Source organism: Caretta caretta, chromosome 18 (genome assembly GCF_965140235.1).
Source record: "Caretta caretta isolate rCarCar2 chromosome 18, rCarCar1.hap1, whole genome shotgun sequence".
In the NCBI taxonomy this organism is placed as follows: domain Eukaryota; kingdom Metazoa; phylum Chordata; order Testudines; family Cheloniidae; genus Caretta; species Caretta caretta.
Genome location: NC_134223.1, coordinates 19,156,086 through 19,181,608, shown reverse-complemented (window position 1 = coordinate 19,181,608; position 25,523 = coordinate 19,156,086). Strand labels below are relative to the sequence as shown.

General features: G+C 43.1%; 1 protein-coding gene across 4 annotated transcripts in view; it reads left to right on the top strand.

The window, feature by feature from the left end:
- The window catches only part of MMEL1 (membrane metalloendopeptidase like 1), a 68,585-nt gene that overhangs the window by 30,377 nt on the left and 12,685 nt on the right, over positions 1-25,523 (top strand). For 3 of the 4 annotated variants that reach the window (XR_007353240.2, XM_048824569.2, XM_075120964.1), the window contains 15 exons: positions 1,478-1,537; positions 3,065-3,226; positions 4,599-4,679; positions 6,476-6,571; positions 8,004-8,122; positions 8,877-8,942; positions 11,003-11,137; positions 13,132-13,221; positions 17,124-17,260; positions 17,841-17,934; positions 19,364-19,492; positions 20,249-20,347; positions 21,542-21,625; positions 21,948-22,051; positions 24,599-24,657. Coding sequence is in view for 3 of the 4 variants with exons in the window: in XM_048824569.2 (XP_048680526.1) it covers positions 1,478-1,537; positions 3,065-3,226; positions 4,599-4,679; positions 6,476-6,571; positions 8,004-8,122; positions 8,877-8,942; positions 11,003-11,137; positions 13,132-13,221; positions 17,124-17,260; positions 17,841-17,934; positions 19,364-19,492; positions 20,249-20,347; positions 21,542-21,625; positions 21,948-22,051; positions 24,599-24,657 (1,515 nt within the window). In the remaining variant the exon portion in view is untranslated. The remainder of the gene's footprint in view (positions 1-1,477; positions 1,538-3,064; positions 3,227-4,598; positions 4,680-6,475; positions 6,572-8,003; positions 8,123-8,876; positions 8,943-11,002; positions 11,138-13,131; positions 13,222-17,123; positions 17,261-17,840; positions 17,935-19,363; positions 19,493-20,248; positions 20,348-21,541; positions 21,626-21,947; positions 22,052-24,598; positions 24,658-25,523) is intronic. The other variant, XM_048824570.2, reaches the window with a different exon arrangement.

Sequence of the window (25,523 nt, the reverse complement as noted above, 5' to 3'; positions counted from 1 at the left end):
CACCTCTGGTCCAGATTCCCAGTCCCCTGTCTAATTACTAGACCATAATTTGTGCAGTTTTTCTAACGCAAATTTCTACACACACACACTCCCACTTGGTTTAGCCCTGAATGCTACATTCCCAATCACAAGGGGTGCTGTTGCTGTTGGTTTCACTGATGAACTTCAAAGCACTCTTTTCCTCCCCACTGTTCTACGTCTACCTGAATTACTTTGACAGAGTCTACTCTTGGCAAACACCTGTATTCAGCTTGAATCGGTTTGCCCAATATCTCTGCACTAGAAACATTGCTGCACAGGAGAACCAAGTTTAATCCATTTGGAAAGTGATTTTTTGGTTGTTTTTCCCAGTGTGGGCCTCAGTGATCCTTTGCTTAACAGAAAGCAGCCAAGCACAAATGAGACTGAAATTATGCCAGGGAAAAGCATAGGCATAAAGCACACCACATCCAAACATTCCTGAACAATCCTGGAGGATTTGGGGAGCAGGCCAAACTCTGTAAAATACCAAACAATCCCAAACTTGGAGGGGAATTTTGGATCTAGATCCCAGCTTTGTGGCCTGAGCAGATTCCTGTTTATAAAATTTACAACTAATGACAAGAATGTCCTTCACTAACATTGCACCTTCCTTCATCAGAAGCTCTCAGAGCAATTTACAAACACGAATGAAAAAAGCTTCACAGCATCCCTATAAAATAAGTGTGGTAATGCCCATTTTACAGATAGGGAAACTGAGATACAAAGAGATCAACTGACTTGTCAAGTGCAAGGACTATGCTGCATTTATGCCTAACTTTGAGGGCTTACTCAGGACCTAAGTGGTGCCTAGGTCTGGTGCAACTGGGCCAAGTCTGCACAGGGGTAAGTTTCACCGAGAGACAGCGAACAGCAGAATAGAAAAAAAGAGCCTAGGAGGAATCCTGCTTATAGCACACTAGAAGCACCTTGTTCTACTTGGCTTTCAAAGCCACAGTTATTCTGAGAGAGGTTTTCACTGGCAGAAAATACCATCGCTAGATTCCAGGTTTCACAATGGTTTTGAGCCGCAACCCTGAATAGGAAAAAGTTAAACAAGGTGCTTTGTGCCATGAGTAGCTTGATAGAAATCACCGAAGATGGCATCCAACTTTCAGTAGCTATTGTCTGTTTTATCATAAAAGATTGTATCATAGAGACCATGGAGTGGATTAGCCTGGGAATTGAACTAGTCTCTCACCCCCTTCAAATGAGCTGTGCTGTCCTGGCAGGGCAGCCTGATAGATGCTTTCATTGTAGCTGCCCTCACTGCACCTATTCTTCAGATAGACAAAGGTCTCTCATCCTGGCCTCTTTCCTTGGCACTAGAATTCACTTCCTTTAAAATAAAATAAAAAGAGCCCAGGTGAGCTCAGAATGAAGTCGAGCCGCGGTGGAGTGTCAGCTGTTCCTTACGTAAGTGAATCATGGCATCATGTGGTTTTATTCTCCCCCACAGATACGCAGCATGGTACCAATGCCGGCAGCATATGCATTACTCCGGGATGTGTCGCAGCAGGTAATAATTCTTCATCTGTATCCTGGCTGCAGAGGTGTCATGTCAGATGTACGCACTGCCCCCAACTCTCACCCAAGCCCAGGAAGAGACTGTGACTGTCCTTTAAAAGGAAAGGAAAAGATGATTGAAATGATGCTCAGGAGCTGAAAGGAATGAAAGTTCCCGTTTGGCTGCATTAATAATACTAGCATTGCTGATTTGAATCTTGGGCAGGATTTCCAAAAGCACCTGAGTGATTTTGGAACACAAGTCCCATTGACTTCAATGGGACTTTTGCACCTAAGTCACTTAGGCACAATGAGACTTGAGCTGTTAAGTAAGGGGCTTTTGAAAATCCCACCCTTTGTCTGAAAGTGAGCCATCCTGCTGCACCCTACCTAGCATTGACCAGCCAGGTAAGCAGCTACTTGTTCATCCTCATTCAGACTCATTCAAGCTATCTGAGAAAACAACATAAAAGGGAAAAATTCTCTCCTGGGATCCCCACTCTCAGTTAATTCAGTGGTGTTTTTGTATGTGGAATCAGGGCAGACTATACTATAGAAATTTGCCTTGTTGATAAGAGATCAGATCTGCTGCATGGACTGAAGAATAATTTTTCCCAAAGCTGGCTGCACATATCAGCATTCAAGGGTTCCATGCCTCAGTTTCCCCATCTGTAAAACAATGGTACTTCTTTTATGATGTGCTTTGAGATCCGTGGATGAAAAGCACTATATAAGAGCTACATGGTATTGTTATTGTATCAGTGTTATTATCTGCAGCTGGCACTAATAGGGAGAAGTCTGGCACTCCTTTGTGCAGGGGGAAATTACCATTGGGGGTCAATGGCCCTAGGCAGGAGGCTGCAGGCTGAGTGACTTCAGTCACATAATAAAAAGCACAGCAGCCCCTGCCCAACCAACTGTTCTGCTTGTAGATCTTATTTCCCCTCTCACTCTCCATCAGAATGTGAAGTACTTGTCATGCCTTTATGCGGCAATGTCACCACGGGGGACTACCACTTGCAGCCAGTCAAAGCCCTGCTGAAGGGGTTTGCCAGGGTGGAAGTTTGCCCTGTGCAGATGGCTCATTTAAAGTCCTGCACACCATTGGGTCCTTGCACTGAGGTTTAAATGGACTGGAAATGGTGCTTAGGGCTTTTTGCAGTCCCATTGCACCAGAGTGAATCTTACCCCAGATGAGTAGTATGAAGATGAAAGATCTGTTCTGCAGAGCACCTGCTTGGGAAACATACCTGTGTCCTTGCTCAAGGAGGGAACCGAGCAGTGACCCCTCCCTGAATAACCTCAGAGCATTATGTGCAGCTTGGACATCCGATGCAACTCAGGTATCTAGTTTTTGTGATACGTAGCTGCTAGATTTCAGAGTAGCAGCCGTGTTAATCTGTATTCACGAAAAGAAAAGGAGTACTTGTGGCACCTTAGAGACTAACCAATTCACCGGATGAAGTGAGCTGTAGCTCACGAAAACTTATGCTCAAATAAATTAGTCTCTAAGGTGCCACAAATACTCCTTTTCTTGTAGCTGCTAGAATACTTCAGAACATGGATCCAATGACTGAGCCTTGCACAGACTTCTATCAGTACGCCTGTGGGGGCTGGCTAAACCGGCATGTCATCCCAGAAACCAGTTCGAGATACAGCATTTTTGACATACTGAGAGATGAACTGGAGATCATCCTGAAAGGTAGGACTGGGACAGGGTTACAGCATGTATGCAAAATAACGAGCCTGAGCATCAGAAGTTTGAACTAAAGATATATCCGCCCACCCGCTCCCCAGAAGTGGTAGCCAACACAATTAAATCTGCATTAAACCAATGCATTCACTCCCCTACCCCAAAAAATACCATTGCCCCCATGGTCTGTAAAACCATGAAAGAGGGTCGAAGTAATTTTTAGTCATGGCTTCCTAAACAAGAGCTAGAGCCTCATTCATAAATCAACATAGCTTCATTCACGTCAGTGGAGTGACATTGATTCGTACCATCGGAGGATCTGATCCGGACTCTTGAAAAAAGCCATGCGTCCGTCTCAGGCCAGGTCTAGACTTTACAATGTTTGCCAGTACGGTGATGTCAGTTAGGGGTGTGATTTCTTACAACATTTTTATACCAGCCAAAGCCCTTGTGTAGACGCACTTATACAGGCAAAAACATCCTTTTGGCAGGATAGCTTATTTCATTTGGGGGACTGGTATAAGCTATGCCGGCCCAAGCACTCCTTTGCCAGAATATTAGTAGTAGCAAAAGCTGTATTACACAACACCTAAGAGCCCTAGTCTTGGAGCAGGCTCCATTGTGCTCGGTGCGGTACAAACACAGAACACAAAGATGGTCCCTGCTCCCAAAAGCTCAGTCTAACCTGTGTGTAGGAGGGTTTGTCTGAATAGCCCTACCAGCAAATGTCTCTCGCGTAGACTAGGCCCCATCCAGCACTCGATCTGAGTGGGGGATGGGTGCAGAGGTGGTGACAGGGGGATTTCTTACCACCACTGTGTTTTTTTTAAATAAAGAAAAGTTGACTTATGTCATTTCCCCCCCTCCCCCCGCAACGATAGGCATGATAAAGCCAGCCTTTGCCAACGGCCGCCACACCACAATTACGGACATACCACGGTTGTGTTTGTGTAATTGGTGTTAACAGCTGGCAACTGTCGGGTAAAAAATAAAAATCAACATGCGGCACAGTGACATGCTAAGTAATGAACGCCCTGGTACCTGCAATACCCCATCTCTGGACCAGGCCTTTCCCATCCAGCCCCTCAACGCACAAACACTGAAAGGGCGGCTCCGGTCCCACTGAAATCGATTGGCCTTGTGACATTGACTTCAGTGCGAGTAGGAGAAGCTCTGTGTGTGTGTGTGTGTGTGTGTGTGTGTGTGTCCTTCACAACCTCCCCCTTCCTGCACAATAGTTCCAGTACAGAGCACTCTGATTTCGTGGTCAATGGAGCCAGTGGGCGCTGATTGGTGCTGGCATTCCTACACTAGCACTGATTCAGATGATGAGGAAGGTTACCCAGGGCACCGTCTCACTGCAGTGGTTCCATCCCTCCAGGTGTGCTGGAGGCTCCGGAGCAGGGTGATCAAGAAGCCTTTCGGAAAGCTAAAATGCTTTACACTTCCTGCATGAATGAGAGTAAGTCTCCTCTTCTGCTGCTGCTATACTTGTGAAAGTAACAAACCCACCCTTCGGGCAAAACCTTCCCACCAACATCGCTCTCTCTCCGGGTCTCCCCTGAAAACCCTGCCTTTCTGCCGGAAGATGACTTGAGTGCACACACAAGTCTTTATTTAGGCTGTGCATTCTGGGATATGGCACATTAGGTAATAGGTTAGCCACTTCTATATGAGGAGCCTGCCTTTCTGAACACAAACATCCAGTCATGAGTCTTATCCCATATTCTCCTGGGACCCAATACAAGTCCCACACTGAAGTCAATGGAAGTCTTCCTGTTGGCTTCAGGAGGAGTTGGGTCAGGTCCCTGGTATATTCAGGAATGGCAGTTCAAGGAGCGTGTCCCCCAAGAGTCGTCTACAAAACCAACCGTTGGGCAAACGCTACAGAACTCCCACTCTCCAAAAATGATGGAACTTAAATGCCAGAAAGCAGCATTATATGATGAGGATTTTGTTCTCGTAATCAAAGAAATGAGTAACTTCTAGTAGTTCTGAAGGCAAAGGAGAATGTTTCTAAAACATCTGAAGAAAATCAGCAAAACCCTTCTTTGAGTTACATGTGGACAGTGCAAGATTTAGGATGCTTCTAAATATTATTTCTTTGCTTTAAATTATTTGATTTTTATAAATGACACAATGGGTGACTAAACTCTTGTCACTTAGCAACTCCATGTGTTTTTTTAAATGAAACTTTCTTTGCTTTTGAAGTCATTTACAAGCAAAACAAAATGTGATTAAGGCACAGAGTAATGATTTCTAAAGCACCTCAAACACATGTTCATAAAGAAAGTAGGCATTTAGGAGCCTAAGTGTCTTTGAAGGTCAATGAAATATAAGCTCTTCAATGCCTACATTTTACCTGAGAAGTCTAGTCTATTTTCATTGGCAGATAACGGCTTGTAGGAGAGAATTTGAAGATTATGTGTATGGATTTACAGAACATACACAATGTGTTATAAACAACTGTGTGTGTGTGTGCATACTACACCACTTAGAAAAATTATACAGTAACAGCCAAAAGCACTAGTTTATGATAGTGATACTATCTTATTATTAGTTAATTGTATATTGTGGGAGTGCTGACAGGCCTCACTCAGGGACCAGGCTCAATACTGTAATGTTATAAGGGACACAGAGTGGAAAATTCACCCACAGTTAATTACTTGGTCATAATTCTGTATAATTCTGTGTAATTCTGAAGAACTTTTATCCTTGGATAAGAACTTCTGATTTATACAGAGAAACACTAACCTCAGTCTCCATCTTTGTGTGTTCACTGCCCATGCATTATAATGTTCTACGAAGGTGAGGGCTGAAGCAGACCAAAAGCTTATAAAACAAATCAGGGGCCCAAGAAACCAGGCTGAGGTTTCAGACACCTACCCTCCCTTCTCATAGGTGTCACAGTTACACTAATAGCTTTGCAGGGAATTCATCAGTTTCACAAGTCAAAACCCACCAGAGGATTGGGGTTTGTCTGAACCCCAGAATGAGTCACAAAACACCCCCCAAATCACTAACTCTTTCACCCTGTGAACAGAACATTTCATGCTCAAAGAGTTCTTGTTAAGATACGGTTACTGCCCAGTGGAGTTGAAAGATGACACCACGCTGTGTAACACCATCCAGGTTCATAGGGGACTTTTAGAATCTGCCTTCAGCTGCTTAGTTCAGTCTAAATTTTCATCCATTCTTCTTCGTTTCTAGTGAATCAAAAACGGGACTTTACATTTATTTCCTCTTCTTCCTCCTCAGGCTTCATAGAGCAGCGAGATTCATTGCCCCTGTTAGAGGTTTTAGCTATGGTTGGAGATTGGCCAGTGGCTTCAGCAGATTGGAATATCACCAAAGGTAATAGTGTGTGCTCAGAGAGCTCTACGTTGTCAGGTTAGGGTAATTTATCTTCCTAAAGAGGCTGATGTCATTGCATCACATCTCCACGGAGGCTTTCCTTAACGAAGTTCTGAGAGACATTCACACATCATTTAGAATGCATCCATCTGCATAAACAAGAAGGCCTTGATTGAATGCCTGCAATCAAAGATTTCAGAACCCTGTTTTATAGACACAGATAATTTTTTTGCAATAAATAATCCAGGTAAAGGGCAGATAACTTTTAAATGATAAAATATGAACAATTTTAAAACCTCAAGACAGGCACAAAATCTGAAAGTAGAAACCCCAGAGTTTTTTACAACTTTTAGATGCAAGTTTCCAAGGTGCACACACCCATGCAAAAATTGTGCTCCTATATTTTTGTATGCAACTATCATAATTAGGTCTTGAACCATCACAGGTTAACTAGGCAACAATATGGTGATTTGTAGCATAGGTGTGTAATTGCATATACTTTTTTGCATGCACATATTTGTATTTTTGACATTTAGTTACCAAAGTGGTAGTTGCTTTACAGATGCTATAGGCCATTAGAAATGAACCTCCCTTTTATTAAACAAAGAAGATCTGTCATCAGAAACATGAAAAAAGAACAGGTCTATTTAGATACCACGGTGATGGGCATGTTCAAATGCCTGGGCAGGTGGATAACTAGCGCCTGGTGTGATGTATGGATTATACACCTCAGTGTGGGAGTTTAAAAAGCACTCAGCATTAGCCAAACTCTGCTCCCATTGGAGTCAATGGGTTACATCAATGGTTGGCTTCCCTGGAAGCAGAATTACATCAACACTGGTAGCTTTTGAAAATCCCACTCCTAATCTTCAAACTGGCAATGAAGAAATGCCCATTCCTTTTATTTCGTCTTGCCCCTACAAGACCCTCCCATCCAGGAAGTGCAAGGTGAACACCCTCCTCGTCTCTCTTGTCCTTCCTTAAAACTCATCTCTTCCACAAAGCCCGCCAGCATTGACCCCCAGCTTAGAGCGACTGTCTCACTTCTATCCAGCAAAACCCAGGCCAGACACTAACATAGGGACATCAGTGCCTTGTGCATCTGAACTGTTTTGTCTGTATATCTAAACATTCTGCTTGGAGCAAGAATTGGGTTTTCCTGGGGCTGTGTGCTTTGTGCAAGGTAGAATTGTCCAGCACTTACACTAAGAAGAAGAATGATGAATAATCAGTTACAGATAGAGAAGTCCCACTGGGATCACTTTGTTCATCCACTCCCAACCAGTGCAGGATTGTTCCCTACAAAATATTCTCAAGTGCTCTGCCCAGTCTGATTTTAAATTACGTAAGCAATAGGCTTACAATATATGAAACTTAATTACCCTTGATGCACATCAATAAACAATGCATATTTTCCTCCTATTTCCCCCAGAGCCAAATTGGAGCATTGAAGAAAAACTCTCCACACTGAACTCCAGATTTAACAAACGAGTCTTCATTGATATGTTCGTATGGAACGATGACCGGGACTCCAGCAGACATATCATTTATGTAAGAAAAATAATAGGGAACTACATCTCCATAAGTCCCAGTAATCCAGATTCACAATGGGTCGCTATTTGCATTGCATTTAGACATGCTTTCCATAAGCACTGATTTGTACTGGTGGGCATTCCAAACATGGGCAAAATGTGCATATTAAAAAAAACCCTACAAATCTATTCATGGTACCCCAAACAGTATCAAACACATGTTGATGCAGATCCTATACTGATTTACACCCACTGGGCCACTGTAGAGTGACTTACCTGGCAGGGTTCAATAGATGGCATGAAACTCTACTGCAGATATCCAATAAACATAGCTAGTCCCTACATAACTATGAATATCGTTAGTCTCATATCTTTTATTGTTACAAATGAAATCTAGCCCAGGAGTGAGCAGCATCGTCTCTGGCAGGTTACTTTATTTTGGTCTTTCTGAGGTCTCAATGGTCACTGAAAAATCTTGCCTTATAACCCAGGATAAGTATCCATCCGATACTACCCTAGAGAGTAAGAGTCAGATCTGAATCCCATGCTTGGACCTCTGAGGACTGGAGGTAGTAGTTCTGGCTTCCATCTCACTTCCAGCTCCAAGGAATAATAGGCTAAGCTTGCTACTATAGTGGGTTTATCATGTAACAGAGTGCTATGGTCCTTCCAGTGGTCCACGCAGCTTTTCACGTTGCTCTTGAATGACCCCTTCTTGCCAGCCAGTCTCACTGCTCATCACTCACTACAGATATGTATTTGATTTCCTTCAGATCGACCAGCCCAGTTTGGGAATGCCATCCAGAGACTACTACTTTAATGGTGGCAATTACGGAAGAGTAAGTACTCCGGAACTTTGCTACTAAAAATTGCCTTTCACTAATCATGTGCAGGTGAACACAGCTTTTACAAACCACAGATAGCTGAATCTTCATGTTCTCCAACAATCGCAGTTAGACTATGGAACTCATTGCCACAGGATGTCACTAAGGCCAAAAATTTAGCAAGACTCGAAGATGGATTGGACATTTAAATCAATAACAAGACTATCCAGAGTTGCAATAGTTAATGCTAACAAAAAGAGTACTGGAAAGGAGATAAAACCTCGTGTTTCAGGGTTTAAACCAATCTCTAATTTATAGGGATAGGGATGAGACCTTTATGTGGGGCAGATTATCCCACATCTGCCTACTGCAGGGTTTCTTATACTATCCTCTAAAAACATCTGGTACCAGCCATTGTCAGAGACAGGACACTGGACTAGATGGACTGCAGGTCTGATCCAATGTGGTAATTCTTTTATTCCCATATTTCTACAATATGGGGATTTCATACAAATCCGCAAATTCATTCTGATAAACCCCAACTGTAGAAGGTTTCAGATATCCCCCAAGACAGACAATTCCATTCATGAAATCAGGATTGACTTGGACAAATAGAAGGAAGATGAATGGACCAGATCCTCAGCTGATGAGAATCTGACCCTGTATGTGTTGGGTGATCCTTATTTTTTTGCTGTGAGTTCCAAAAACTACATGAACATTTGGAGACACTATTTTGAAACTGTTTCACTTTCCTCCACTGCACAGATCAAATTTGTTCACTTTCTCCGTCTTGCTTGCTTTTCTTTGTAAATGCCTGGCTGAGCTGCTGCAAATGTAGATGGATAGAGATAATTTGTCAATTTCAGGCCTGAAAATTCTTTAGAAGCTCTTTTTATTTTTGTAATTATTTCATGCTAACTGAGTAGATTTGCAGCCAAGCATTAAATTGAATTTCCTAATGTGAATGAAGGGGGAACCATGTAGACAATGATCAAACATTTCAGACTCAGTTGCATATTACAGGAGTAGGGGCCTGATCCAAAGCCTGTTGATATCCCTGCGTGTCTTTCCGTTGACTTCAAGATCATGCCTGTAGTGAGATATAATCCCAAGACTTTCTTCATCCAAACTACACAGCTGTGAGATTTTGATGGCAGCAGATCTGCCGGCATCCTCACCTCAGCCACCTTAACAAATTGTGATTCCTATGTCCTGTGTCCCATATTGTTCTGTCCATGGAATTCAGCATGTGCACTAGCTCAATACTCTTGAGGTACTATTTCGAGAATATGGCCAAAGTCTTCTGACATTCACAGACTCCATCGAGCATGTGTTGAAGGCAATCGTCTACAGAACTTCTTAGAGATACAGTGGAACTTGCAAAACAAATCAAGTACTTCATAGTGCTGGATTTGATCTAAAAGGGAAACAAAATTGTACTGGAAGTGGCACCAGGGTGTTTTGAAAGTGGGCAGGCTGGACAGGGCCTTGTCTGTTGGAAGTGAGCTCCCCTACTGCAGGTTTCATTTGCATGTTTGCAAATTTTTTTGAAGGGGAGCGGAGAGTGAAAATGATGCATCATGCCCATGGAAGCAGAAGACCAAGTGCAATACAGCTGTGATCCAAAAATTAACATAAAAAGACAGTATTTGAAGTGAGTCAACCTCAATGGGCTCCCGTTCTTGGGAGAGGCATCTCCGTGCTACTGTATGATAATAACAATAGAAAAAAGACAAGCTACATGGACGAGAGAAGTTTGCATTGAAAAGACAAGGGCAGAGTCTGAGCTGCAATGCTTGGCTTGGGAACCAAATTTTGCCAGCGTTCAGGGTTGTTAAGATCTAGGGGCTTGGTCCAATGACTTCTTTTTATTTAGCCCCATGGTTCATTCTCGGAGCATCTGCTGATTTCCCTAGAACTCCCTCAACAAGATACACCACAGAAAATCTCTCATACTGGTGCTATTATAAACCTGAATTTCTGGATAAGATTGCCTTGATAAGTGGAGAAAATGTAGATAATTAACCTTATAAAAATTACACAGACATACAAGGTTTCCTTTCATGTGTGTTTAGGTGCGGGAAGCCTACCTGCAATTTATGATCACCATTGCCAAAATGATCAGAGAAGACAAGAATATGGCAAAAGACGACAATTTTGTCCAAAAAGAAATGGCAAAGGTTATGAAGCTTGAAACTGAGATTGCACACGTGAGTATGGGAGATTATGGGAGATTGATAGGTGAACTGAGAAAGCGTGATAGGTTGTCATGATCTGTGGAATCAGAGCTTCTCTTGAACAGGAGAAGCTGAGATTTTTGTGCTGCAACTCTGTGAGGCATAACATAAAACTCACAGCCCACAGGGAGGCAGGCAAAGGTAGTTTTATAGCTCTTTTGTTAACCCAGGATTATGGGCTAAATTGAAGCAGCGTCCGTGAATTGTTCAATAGCACGATCCAGAATGGTCATGGTGGTGTTGACGATGGCCATGTTTCCTTCTGCCCCCCGCCATGCCCCCTATGCTGGGACTTGCAGCGGGGGCTTGCAAGGCAACATAAACGGTCTTTTGTAAAACCTACACAAGGGGGAATTCTCCCCTGGCCAGATCTAGGGCTCTTTCAGTGCTTTTAAAGTGCTGCAGCATCTTGAAAGGCATTTATTTTTTTAAGGTTTCAGAGTAACAGCCGTGTTAGTCTGTATTCGCAAAAAGAAAAGGAGTACTTGTGGCACCTTAGAGACTAACCAATTTATTTGAGCATGAGCTTTCGTGAGCTACAGCTCACTTCATCATTAAGATACCTACCACTACTGACAAACTTCCACATAGTTTAAGTTCCAACTCTGTCTCTGTTGTGTAACAGGGACCACAGCCTGTGTGGATCTCTGTATTGAACCTAGAGGCTTCTAATGGCTGAATAATTTACTGCAAGAACACATTTTTACCTAGGTCGAATGACTTCTTTTCAATATCACGGGATGTGGAATAACGTGTCTAACCATTACTAAATATTCTAGCAGTTCAAAGCCATATTCCCAAAATAATCAAAGAAATTATATATATATACGCATATGCTACAGTTCAATTAAGCTTTATAATTATTAGCATTTATACATGGCAAAACTTTCCAAAAGTACACAAGCAATGAAAGTTCAAAAACGTGAAAAATCTGGATTTGTTGACTATTTAAAAAATGGTTTACGATTATAAAAAATATGTCTTTATTTTTCATGTTCTCTTTTATGGTAGGATCTCTGTTTTGCCATGTTGAATAGGACACAAAAAATTGGGGATATAGCACAGATTCTGTATCCCGTTAATATCCGGGTCATACACAGGTTGGCTAAGGTGCTTGCAACTTTTTTGTGTAGCTGAAGTTTATTTCTTACATTTATCTAAGATGAATGCATCCCATGAAGGGAGCTGTAGCTCACGAAAGCTTATGCTCAAATAAATTGGTTAGTCTCTAAGGTGCCACAAGTACTCCTTTTCTTTTTGCGAATACAGACTAACACGGCTGTTACTCTGAAACCTATCTAAAATGAGTTTAGTTATTCTAATCTGCTGTGTCAGCAAACAAGTGACTAGACAAGTAGAGACGAATAAATGCATTTTAGGTACAAGGCAGATAGAGGTGGACATAAAGTTCAGCAGGGGCGTAGACTCGTTGTATTTCCCAAAAATCCCAACCACAGTTAGATCAGATTAGTAATCTGCCCAAAAAACAGCACTGCATGGAGTGTAAATTTTCCCTTATTTATAAATACCCTGACTTTACCTGTGTATTTGCTTAATTTTTTAAACTGAGAGCAGAAGAGAACCCACAGACTTCAGTTTGCCAGTGCTGGGATTTTCACATTGAAGTTTCATCTTGCTGCTGCAGTTTTCCATTCAGGTTCTGGAGGGATTTTCTTGGCCATCATATTACTGAAATAACACAATGGTCTCGTACTCACTATCCTGAGCTATCAACTGGGATGTTAACTGATAAACTGAAATGCAGAAAACCCAGTGTGAGACTCGAGGAGTTTCCTCTTTCTAAAAACACTGAATATATTTTAAGGAGCAATTAAGAGAGTGAGAGAGAGAGAGTGTGTGTGTGCGTGCACACGTGCGTGCAAGAGAGCATGCCCCTGCATTTGTGTGATTCCAGCTGTTGAAATTCTTGTCAGTCAGTTCTGAAGATAATATAAGAATGTCCACAGGCTACTGTTCCTGCAGAAGAAAGGCATGACGTGACCCTATTGTACAACAAAATGACCCTGAGAGAGCTCCAGGAAAAGTTTGCATTGAATGTAAGTGTTTTGATAAGACTTCTATGGCTTCCAGCTTCCCCCACTGTCTAGTCAATGGAAAAAACAGCTTTGCAGACTCTTTATACCTGCCGAACAGAAGGGATTCAAAGTGATGCCTCTTCTTAATGTAAAGCTAAGAGATTTTTAAGGCATTTTCCTTTTAAATAAAGCCACAATTGAAGCATTTGCCAGACCTTAAATCTCTGAACCATGCAGGATCATAAATACACCAACTCCAGTCCAAAAAGAGTGGTTTAAAGTCCTTTAGTTCTATGCACAGAAAAAACAGATGTAAAACATGGTTTGTTCAGAGCTAGAATAATCATTTAGTAAAACTTTTAATGAGTCATTCATCTCTTTTAGCATGGAAGTATCCCCATCAAAATCATTGCAGAAGTCTGCAGATGCCACAAACAATTGTGACCACAAGTTGTCCCAAGAATACGTTCGAGTTTCCTTTCTCCCAGCTATGTTTAAACTTTCAGTGGCACAAAGAGGTCAAATTACTGAGTGACTTCTTCACTTTGTATAGAAGGATGTCTACAGCTCACAAGCCCCCAACTAAACAATTACTAATCCTGTCTGCATTTTGACTTGCAATGCCTTGACACGACAAAAGTGGTGGGAAATCCTTAACTAAATATCCATCCTTCCATGGGTTTAATATTATTTTAAGTAGGTTTTAGCACAGATATGCAAGTGATATATGTATCTATTGATGAATAGCACAGTAGCAATTCTAGCCAAGGTAGTGGGAAAAATAATGTCTCTTCTTTCACCATCACTACTCGACTGAATTTGATGGGAATCCAAAACACTATCAAATTTCAGGTTAGAATTTCCCCAAAGGGCAGGGTCTCCTCCCATCTGTGATATATATATTTTTACAGACAGAGGGCAGGGTGGGACTAAAATGATAGACTTTACCACCATGTAAAAAAATCTTACACCCCATTTTAATTGGGAACCGTGTGGGAAAATATAACCAGGAGGAGGACTTGGCATGCTGTTTTGCGGCAGTAGCAAAACAGAAAGTAAATGAAGTCTAGTTGCTCCCCAGCTGTTGTGCAGGCCAAAGTGGGTCTGGAAAGGTAAATAAAGTAGGATGTTGATGTATATTGGATGTTGTATGTCTTTACAGTTTGTTTTTTTCTTCATGGCATTCAATATGGTACCATAATCACAGGCTTTATGGGCTCCGTGTGGTGGCAAATTCAGTATCTGTCAAAAAAAAATTCCAACCAAAGACTTTGTCTAGCTGAAGGTAGGAAAGGTTTGTGTGTAACAAGCTTCAAAATGCAGACTCTGTCCTTCAAAAACACAGGGTTTTTTATTAGCTCAGTCATTACAGACATACAGCTCACACTTGTAGCACAGAGCAGAGACTCAGGGGTCTGTGCAAAAAAAAAAAGGGGGGGGGCTCCAAAAACAACCTGTCCCCCTCCATACAACAGCAACCTCAGCCAGTAAGGGCAGGGAGTGCCTGAAAATTACTGCCTCTGGGGAATGCAGGGGAGAATTATCCAAAAAGTTTGCCCCCTTTTGTGCCACGGTGCAGTTTGTTAGCTGTTTACCTTACACACCCCTGGCAACATTAAATGTCGTCCTGACATTTTGAGCACCACAGGTAAGTCTTGCTTGATTTCAAAGCTTTTATTTGGTTCCAACATGAACACATCCTTTACTACTTAGGGACTGAGACTTTTGGGGTCATCCGTTTGATTTGCATCACAAACTTATCTTGTAATGACTGAGAAACTCCTATGCCCAAATCAAGCGCATACAGGACAAAAATATCAGCATCAATATTCGATGTTCAGATTGGTATCGGATATTGAAACTAAAGTCAGCCAAGTCAGCTACCCATCGCTGTCCAGTGGCATTCAATCTGGCTGATGTCAGTACATATGTCAAGGGGTTATTATCTGTGTAAACACTGAAGGATGGTGCCTAATATAAATTGCCCATTTTGGAGCCAGGAACTCCACTTTCCCAGAGTGTAAATTGTATCTTTTTTTCTACAGGAGAAAGGGTCCTAGAGCCATAGCGACCACCATAACTTGCCCTCCTGTTGCTGATACAACACAGCTCCCAATCTATCAGAAGGTGCCTCTCTCTGTAACGTGAATGGCAGGGCTATTACTGGGACTTTGTGGCCTTTAGAAACTGTGCCAACGCATTCATGTTTTTTCTACTGAACATGGGGAAAAGCCATTCACAAATGACTCTGGAAGGCTGGCGACCTGTGTCATCTGGCCCCTTTGTCCAATGACAGAACCTGATGAAGTGAGCTGTAGCTCACGAAAGCTCATGCTCAAATAAATTGGTTAGTCTCTAAGGTGCCACAAGTCCTCCTTTTCTTTTTGCGAATACAGACTAACACGGCTGTTCCTCTGAAATCTGACACCTTACGAGTTGTGACCAGCAGGACACTGTCGGTACTTTCCCACCGTCTAGCAGCTGAAAGTGTATTTCAACCCACCCACCCCATAGGAAACAGGGGTGCCAAAAGAAGCTGTGAGCCTCAGGCTTTCATCTTTTTCCGGCAACTCCATGAGTTCACTTCCTGGGTCACTGAGAAGATTTGCCTTCATCCACTGGTGTGGCACTATGCATGCCCGTGTCCCACAAAGCTGCTACTTTAACCCCATTCAGAATACACCAACCCTACCTTTTCCCCCACTGTTAGTGAGCTTAGCTTTGCTGCTTTGGCATCAGTGAACAACTACCTGCTCTCCTTTCAATATTACAATTATACTCACAGTTACCATTCCTCTGTTCAAGTTTATCTATACCAGTCTTTACCATGCCTATGTCTACAAGTCCCCTGGCTTTCCCATTTCCCTGTTTATTTTTGATGGCTGTCTCTCTGTGGGACCTTTGATGCTGGTCGGTCACACAAGGCCCTTTGGAGTGACAGGGATTATCGTTTCCCCTCTGGCCCACTATTTTGGGGCCTCCTGCTGAGATGACGTCCATCCAGACTTGCAGTGCTCTTCACCCCCACCCTGAACACAACGGTTGCAGGTACTGCCTTTGTCCTCTATCTGGAAGTGCGGATGGCCTCGCCTCCACAGAGCTCTCTATTGGGTGGATCGGAGTGGCCTGCTTCCGTCATGATGGGGTGCCCTCAGTACCGCTTTGATAGCGCCGATCTCCACTGTAGACCTGTCTTCAATGCTCCAGCCTCATCCCATCTGGTTGGTGCCACAAACGGATTTTTTTTTTTTAAACTGGTGCTGCTTCCTTGTCCGTCTCTGACTCACCAACAACAGAGGCCTCTCGCATGACATTAAGTTCTGGCACTTTTCCTCGTGCCTGTCTTGCACTGCATGCCGTTGATCTCTTTCCTAGCCGGTTACAATGTTCAATGGCTCCAACAACACTTCCTTTGTGACTGAATTATCTTGGAGGTAGGGCAACATCACGGTCCAGATTTTCCTATTCTGCAGACTGAACGGAGGAGCATATTTTGCAACCGGAGCAGGAGGAAAGATCCCAGCTCTAGCAGGGCAGGTTGGATCCACACTTCAAGAAGCAAAGGGATCAGATGCATGCTTAGGGCATATTTAAAAAATCTGTATCTATATATAAGGCAATAAAATATGACTGGCTCTTGCTTTTGGTTCCACCGATACCTAAGAGACTTTATGTCTTCTACAGCCAGGGTGAGTAGGCGCTATTTACAAATATTACCACACAAGTTACAGTAGGACCCTTAGTGTTGATGGACAAGTAAGGTGACAGTTCTATAGGCAGGAGGCCTCTCTATTGAATATGCCCTGCTGCTAGCCCCAGAGCATCCAGTCCCAGATAGCTCAGTGAGAGGAGACAGGATTTCATTGTAATAGGTATAAAGAAAAGCTTGGAATCGGTGTGTCTGCCTCTCTCTGCCCTCACAGGAGTTTAACTGGACTCTCTTCATCCAAGGCATCATGTCTTCAGTAAACGTTCAGATCCACCTGGATGAGGAAGTAGTTGTGTACGGCGCACCCTACCTGCAGGAGCTCAAAGCGATTATCTCCAACTACTCAGCAAGGTAAAGGTCCTGGGAAAGAACTGGGGCTAAGGTAGAAGAGATGGGGCGCCATTAGGCGCCAAATGGGCCAAAGTGGGAATAAGGAGGGGTTTTTTTCTGGCTATGCCACAGACTCCCTGGTGAAATTATGTCACATTTCTGGGTACTCCATGCTATAAATTAGGGATAACAACCTGACAGGGGTGGTGGAAGGCAACATTCATTGAAGTGTGGGAGGGTCTAGCCTCTAATTGTCATAGAAAAGAAACAAGAGGGTGTGGTTTAGCTCACGTTACATTCTAAAAGGAGAAATAGGTGGAAATTAGAAACTTAGTCCCCAAAGAGAACCAGAGAATGGGGCTGTGTGGAGTGATACCGATGGTCTGGCTCCTCTGTGCATGTTATGTGCTCTGGATGCTACTGCAGTTAGTCAGCTGTGCTAAATAAAAGCAGACCCCATGGTCCCCATAGGTGTTGCAAGAAACTTGGCAGCCATTGCTAGCCCTGTCCTCTGCATTCAGACTAAAGCTTGCCCTTTGGCTATCTGCATTAGAGTGGCCCATCGCATGACATTAAACTCCGCTTTGCTTTCTACCCACAGCACCATCCAGAACTACCTAGTCTGGCGATTGGTGGTTGACAGGGTCAGCAGCTTGAGTCGGCGTTTCAAGGACGCCCGGGCCAACTACCGAAAGGTAACCCCTTCCCCTCCCAAAGAGTCCATTCAGCTGTGACATCATTCTGCATTAGTGGCCTTGAATCCGTCAGCATCAGGACATCATGATCCTAGACAAAGGGCAGCCAGTCCATATCTGCACAATGAACTTTAACCAAATCAACATTCTAACCTCTGCTTTGAGTGAAATGTTGGCTCAGTGTGTGAAGTTTAAACTCAGATCCAAACACCCCCAGAGTCTGGAGATGTTAATATCTGGAGTTCAGGGGCAGGCCCATCCCTAGTGTTGTCATCTAGGTCTGTTCTTTTTTGAGTTAAGGTTGCAGCTGGATGCCTAGACATGAAAAGTGAAAAGCGAAGCTGAATGAACAATTAAAATGTTTCAGTTTCTTTCAGCCCCACTGGGAAATGGGTCCTGCATCTCCTTGGACCTACGTGTGGGGATGGGCCAACATACAAATCCCATCACATCACTAGGAATAAGAGAACCAGGTCAGATAAACTAAACACCAACTTTAGTATTAGACTCAAGATGGGAATTGAAATGAGCCTTTTATGGACATTCAAAATACCATGGGAAACTCTGGGTCAATCTGAACTCCATAGGCTCAGAGCTTCCAGATAGACCTTTCTTGGATACATATCCTCCAACCCATTTGACATTAGCCCATCACTAGTGACAACTCTTCCAACAGACCATTTGTTTGAACCACGATTGCGGGAGGGCAGGAACTCTCCCTAATATGCCTTCACCTCCTGTGTATTGTGAAGCCTAGGGGTTCTCAACCTTTTACTTTCTGAGATCCCCCCAGCATGTATAAAAACTCCACAGCCCATCTGTGCCACAACAATGGGCATTTCTGCATATGAAAGCCAGGTCTGGGGTTAGGAGGTAGCACATGCCACAAGGAGCCCTGTGAAGCTAAGTTGCGTAGGTTTTGGCTTCAGCTCCAGGCTTCAGCCCCACATGGCGGACGGTGGCTTTTCTGCCCTGGGCCCCAGCAAGTTTAATGCAAACCCTTCTTGGCCAAGCCCCTAAAACCTGCTCATGGTCCCGGACCCCTGGTTGAGAACTGCTGGTAAAGCCAACACATGGATGAACAGGGGTGGGTATCATGCTTAGCTACCAAGGTGAGGGGCACTACAGAAATTCCTTAGGGAGACAGATAGATGGAGAGACAGATAAGCCACGAAAGGACAGCATGGTGGGACAGAAATTGAATTGTATCCATACCACCTCCTAATAGTATCCTGTGCACAGCGGATCAATGGAAGGAAGACCAGAGCTTCCAAAGAAATAAAGCTAACGTGTGAAGGGACAGAAGCTGAACCTCTCTCTTTGGGCTGGGCCTCTCTCTTTGATTAGCCCTCTTGCCCTTTAACAACTTGGAGTGGGGCTGAGGGGAAGGTACATAGGCAGAATTGATTCCCCAGCATTTTTCTTCCAGGCGCTTTATGGGACAACACTGGAAGAGGCCCGTTGGCGGGAATGCGTGAGTTACGTCAACAACAACATGGAGAACGTGGTGGGAGCTCTGTATGTCAGGGAGACATTTGCTGGTGAGAGCAAGAAGATGGTATGTAGTTTACCTTTCATGCTATCATAAGCCCACAATTCCCATGGATCCCCTCATCCCCCGCCTCCACTCCCATCCCAAACCTATGGCCTAATATCTGTTAAATATGTACATAATGCAGAGCTTTTACATAACTCAGGGGCGACAGACAGGATTGGAGTTTCATTGTTCCTGAGGCAGAAGTTATGGGGCTCTCTCTTCTGAGAGGGATTTCACCTTGTGCAGATAGTCAGCCACTTCCTGACAGAATACCAGCAGGCCCCAGATCCTCTCTTTGTTTTGTTGGAAAATACTGAAGACGGTCCCCCAGCCGGCCAGTGCTAAAGCTGAGAACAGTGAGAAAGCTGAGTGAGTGCCAGTGTTCCGGACTAGTACATTATCCACTAGGCCAGACTGCTCAGATGGGTCAAGCTATGTGATTTGTGATCTTCCACATGCTTTGCCTCCCAATCGTATCCCAGTATGGTTAGCTGCTGAGCATGATGCCTATCTCTTGCCTGCCTTTCAGCTCCTCCAGTTTATGTCTCCCACAGTCCAGCCAAGTCAGGAGACACACGTAACCGAGTCTTGGGAACTATGCTAATCAGCCAGAAGGTAGCAGACACAGGGAACTCATTGATGATGTATATTTAAATGTAGAGCACTATGTGCTATCACAAAGCATTTTAGGAGATTATTCTTCATTAGGAGCCTGCTATCTCTCTAGAAGAAAAAATAGCATGTCAATGGTGAATTTCTTACTTGTCTCTATTTTAGGTCCGAGACTTAATAGGCAAAATCCGGGAAGCATTCATTGAGACACTCGATGAATTACAGTGGATGGACAAAACGTCAAAAGAGAAAGCTCGTGAGAAGGTCAGAAATAACAAAAAACCTCAATATCCTGTGTGGGAATATCAGGAGATTGTGTCAAATTTTGCAAGACTTATTTTTCATCCCTTAAAAAAAGGGAGAGAGAGAGAGAAATAAAAATCCACTTTCACAGTCACCCATAATTTTCTCCCGGATATTGCCTTTGACCCTTTATTTATTTAGCTTTCAACATTTTTTATTTCCCAACTATAGTAGAATCTAATGTAATATATCACATCAAAGTGGTAAGCCAAAGAAACCCAGACAAACTACGAGTTACCTAAAAGAGCCAAACTGGTAAAACCAATTCAAAAGAAATATATTAGTAATAAACTTCCAAAAGATTAGGTCAAGTTTCCTTAAATTCTCCTCGTGTATGAATCCAATGAAGAGCACCCTTTTTGACGCTAGCCAGTCCATCCGGCCAATGCGTTGTTCCACGATATGAAGGTATTCAGATGTTTCCCAAATGGAAACTTTTGCCTATTAAAAAAATTCTTGCTTCTCAGTAATGTTGCCTCCTTTCAAAAAGTATTTGGGTCACTCTAATTCTCATTGCAAAAGGCTGTGCTTCTTCAGCAATGGGGCGTTTGAGGATTTTCACTGCAGAGAGTCCCACGTCCGGTGCTCTCTCTGAGGGAGTCAGATGCTGCCATATGTTCATATGGAATGAGGAAGCAGAAGGAACCCTGTGCTAATTTCATATCTTGTTGGACTATTGACTTCGGTGGTATTGCATGAATTGGATCTGGAGCCAATTGCTGTTGAAGTCAATGAGAATCATCCATGGGCGTTGAATCAAGGTTTTTAGGGCCCTTCAGTGGAACCTGGATCCAGGCCACAAATGAGGATAGAATGTGTCCCATGGAGATTCAACGTTAAAATGATGAGTGAATCCCACTCCAGTCCCCACTGACATCACTTTCCTCTGAATTCAGGAAGCCCTATATAAGTGCACCAAATGCTTGTACCCAAGGCCATCACTCCTGAACCACTCTTGCACACATTCTCAATATTTACATCAAATACACTCTTTGCTGACTCATCATATGAATATTGACTAGGCTGAATTCACCCAGGGTGTAACTCCACTGAAACTAATGGACCAACACCAGCAATGAATTTGATCCATTGTCTGCAGCGATCCAGATTTTTTTTGACTATTGTGAGATCATTGTGGACTTTCTTTTCTTGTAGGCAATGGCAATTAAGGAACAAATTGGCTACCCAGACTACATTTTGGAAGATCAGAATGAAAAGCTGGATCAGGAATATGCAAATGTAAGTATGCGACATGTACCTGAACAGAGTTAATACAAAAGCGTTAACATATTGCATTGCTATTTACAATGTTAAATGCCTGTGTTACTGTTGCCCCAATCAGGACCAAGGCCCCATTGTGCTAGATTCTGTATAACACATTCAAAGACCCAGTCCTTGCCCCCAAACACCTCCCTATTTAGGAAAGAACTGGCCATCTGTTTCTATACGATGCATAACTACAGGACAAATATTTCATAGCAACATCCTATGTTAAAGGTGATTAAAGGAAATTCTCCATTAAAAGAAACTTGATAATATGCTGGGATTTGTATTTCTTCAGTTAAACTTCAGTGAGCACAAGTATTTTGAAAACAGCCTGGAAAACCTGAGGGCTGGAGCCCAGAAGAGCTTGAAAAAACTTCGAGAGAGAGTTGACCAAGACACGTGAGTGTCCAGACTGCATGGCTGTATAAGCACCCTAAATCCTGGCATAATGGTTCGGGACCACCCTGGCGCTACAGTGGTGGTGCTGCCCTTCTCCACTCATTTCAGATCATTAAGAATACTTTTGTTTGTGGTTGTCTAAGAACGGGGCATCTGTGAGAATTGAACAAATAGCTCTTTGTCTGCCCCTACTGGTAATGTACGTAAGAGTGGCTACATGGGGTCATTCAGACCTTTTGGAATCTCAGTTTAATCCTTCACAGAACCACTTTACACACTATTATATTACCAGGGACTGACTTATCACAAACACCGTGACTGATCTTCCTGGCAGGGGAGCAGTGAGGAGGGGCCAGGTTGCACCTTGGAAAATGAATAACTGAAAGGAGATAAAAAACGTGGCTTAAAATAGCCTTTCAAACTCCAGTTCCCAACCCATCTGGGCTTTGTAAATGTTTAGATCTGGATCCAGAACTGAACTTTTAAGCTCAAACCCATCTTTAATTAAGATAATTTATTGCTATGGGGGATGAAGCAATTAAATATCAGCATTTTCACCCCGACTATTAGAAATATGAATGTAATAGGCTGAGAATGTAATTTTTATGAAATCAGTGTCATGGCTACAGGGCTAGCTGCACCTCTAAGCCCTTCTCTGGCCTCTCTGAGTCCACCCCGTCAAGTGTCAGGCCTCAGGCCTTTACCTCTCTGAGGTGGAGTCCAACAATTCCCCCCTTCTTGCACTGGGTCCCGAGCTCAAGCATTCCAGTGTATTGACTGCTTCCCCTGCAAGACCACTGGGTTCATGTACCTGCAATTCTCTCCTTTGAGAGCTTAGAACCAGCTGTGAATACAGGGGCCCAAAACAACCTTCCTTAAAACAGGTGCATTGTTTATTTGATGACAAGAACAAAGCATAACATAAGAGAAAAGGATTTTAAAACAGTAAAAGGCCCACACACGTGTAGCTAGAGTCTAACCATCCTCTTCTTGGGGACCCCAGTAGGTCTAACTTCCCCCTTGGTCCCCCAGCTCTCCCTCCTTGTCCTTGAGGGCCTGTCTAAGAATCCAGCCCACAGTCTTTGTTCTGTCAGCTCCTGGCTGCCCAAAACCAGTCTGGTGAGGGCCGCAGTGGGACAGAGCCAGAGCGTCCAAGGGAATGGCCCAGGCATTGTTTCCCAAGCATTTGCTGGGAAGGGTATATCTGGATCTTGCTTCTATTGAAGCCAGTGGAAATTTGGCTGTAAACTTCCAAGGAAGCAGGCTCAAGCCTAAAATCATGATCTTTTCATAAACAATGATTTTAAGGACTTTGTGTTAGAATAGTGCAGCCAAAAGCCATTCGGTTCAGATTAAGATGTGGAATAAAGTGCCCTGATGTCAGTGCCTTGCACTGCAGCCATTTTCTTTTCAACTAATATGCAGAATATACCTACTAAAACCTGTGTTGGTTACAGTATCTATAACTCATAGGTTGGTATTTTGGGAAATGGGCTGTATTAAGCAATGGAAAAGTCATATCATTTGATCAAAAGCCCATTGGACTTGAAGGGAGCTTTTTTTCACTGACTTAATGAGCTTTGGTTCAGGCCTTCTTTGTGTGGTAATTTGGTAGTGTGTGGAGTTATGTCTTTCATTTTTCGTGTATGATTTGTAGACTTCCAGTGAAGTCCCCTTGCAGGCTTGGAAGATTTTCCCAATAAGCCATAAAACCATTTATCAGTTTAGATTGTTAACAGTTCATTGTTTAAAGACCCAAATTGAAGAAGATTTTATAACTAATATCTTATTCAGCATCGTATCAACTACTTATCACAGTCAGACGGAATGCCTATGTTCACATCCTGGAAGTGTCCCTTTGTAGAGTAAAAGGGAAGGTTTGTTATTCCAAGTCTCCTGGCTAGTCATGACTTAGTGAGGTCTCTCTGGGAGATGCTATGAAACCATATTGTGATGTAGCCATTCATTATAGACTGAGGAGGGACTGGGAGCTATTCCAAAATCACTCTAAAATACTTCAAACAGGAATTACTTATCAAAATTAGTACTCACTATGAAAAATTGGTTTCATAATATAGATGGTAGTACATACCTGGTTCTACATTTGTAATGACTTACTCTCTATTCTAATTAAACATTTTCAATAGACAAACTTTGTCCCAGTTTTCAGTGTAGGTAAATGCATTCTGCTGCCCTAAACTTCCCCTCTGCATTTTTATTTAGATGTTGTATTCTTCATTTCCTGTCTTAAACTGTAAAATTGCAGTATTATGAACTGTTAAACAACTACCACATTCCACCCCAGAGGTGGCTGCTTAGCAAGAGCGAACAAAATGACACCTGGGATCCTTTAGGCTGAACGTTGTCATATAAACAAAAGAGCATTATCATTTTCCAGTTTGAGTGTCTTTGCTGAACCATTCTCAATTGCTTTCTTCTCTTCCACCACTCCCATTTTATATGCAACCAGTGCTTTCTGAAGGAGATTAACTCAATAAAGAGAATGCTTATAAAAATGACTATATCTTTACGTATTATTCTTTCTAGATGGATCATTGGTGCTGCCGTGGTCAACGCATTCTATTCCCCCAACCAAAATCAGATAGGTAGGTTTCAAACCATTTTGACTGATCAGCGGAATTTAAAAATAATGTGTGGGTGCGCGAAGCAGGGCATGTTAGGGGTGCCAGGTGGTTGCCCATATGCTGCCCAGACTGAACATTTGTAGCACCCCTCGTGCGAGGTGGATGGGCTGTTCTGCTCGAGCCTTTGTTTTGCTGATGAATATTCAACTCACTTCAACTTGGCAGAGTTGTTTACATTCCTTCATTGAAATAGCCTTGTGTTTGACAACCGAGAAAGGAACAGCCACCGAGCGAGTGCCAACTTCAGGGAGAAGTGAGCACTCACCATGTATTTGAGGCTGTTTAATGTCTCCGCATGCCTGGGAAACTTAAGCGATGCTCCCAGCTTTGCTGTTTGTGCAGATGGCACTGAAATTATTTTTATGGGCGACACACAAGACGGAACAAACTTGCCTCAGCTCGTGAGACGTCAGACTCGTGAGGGCTTCCAGATCTGTAAAAGCTGTGACTAAAACATCCTTCGTTGGATTGGGCCCATATGAGATGCTAAGAAGTACCAGCTCCTCCTGCAAATACTCTTGCTTCCCCCCTTCCACACCCTCCCTGGCCAATAAAACCAAGGCTCATTGTGTCTAGGGTCCAGAGCGAATGTACCTACTGAGTTCTGGTTTGATTTTTCACAGTGTTAAGATTTCTGCTCCTGTCTTAGTGGGAACTGGTTGCCTTTCTTCTCCTAGTGAATGGTCTGGGTACACAATGATCCTTCTTTACAGACAAAGGGCTTTGCATCTCCCTACACACATTTTTGCTATGTGTTTTTTTTACCACATTTTTCACTTATTAGAAGGCATCGTATTAGAATGACCCATTCTAGAATGACCCATTAG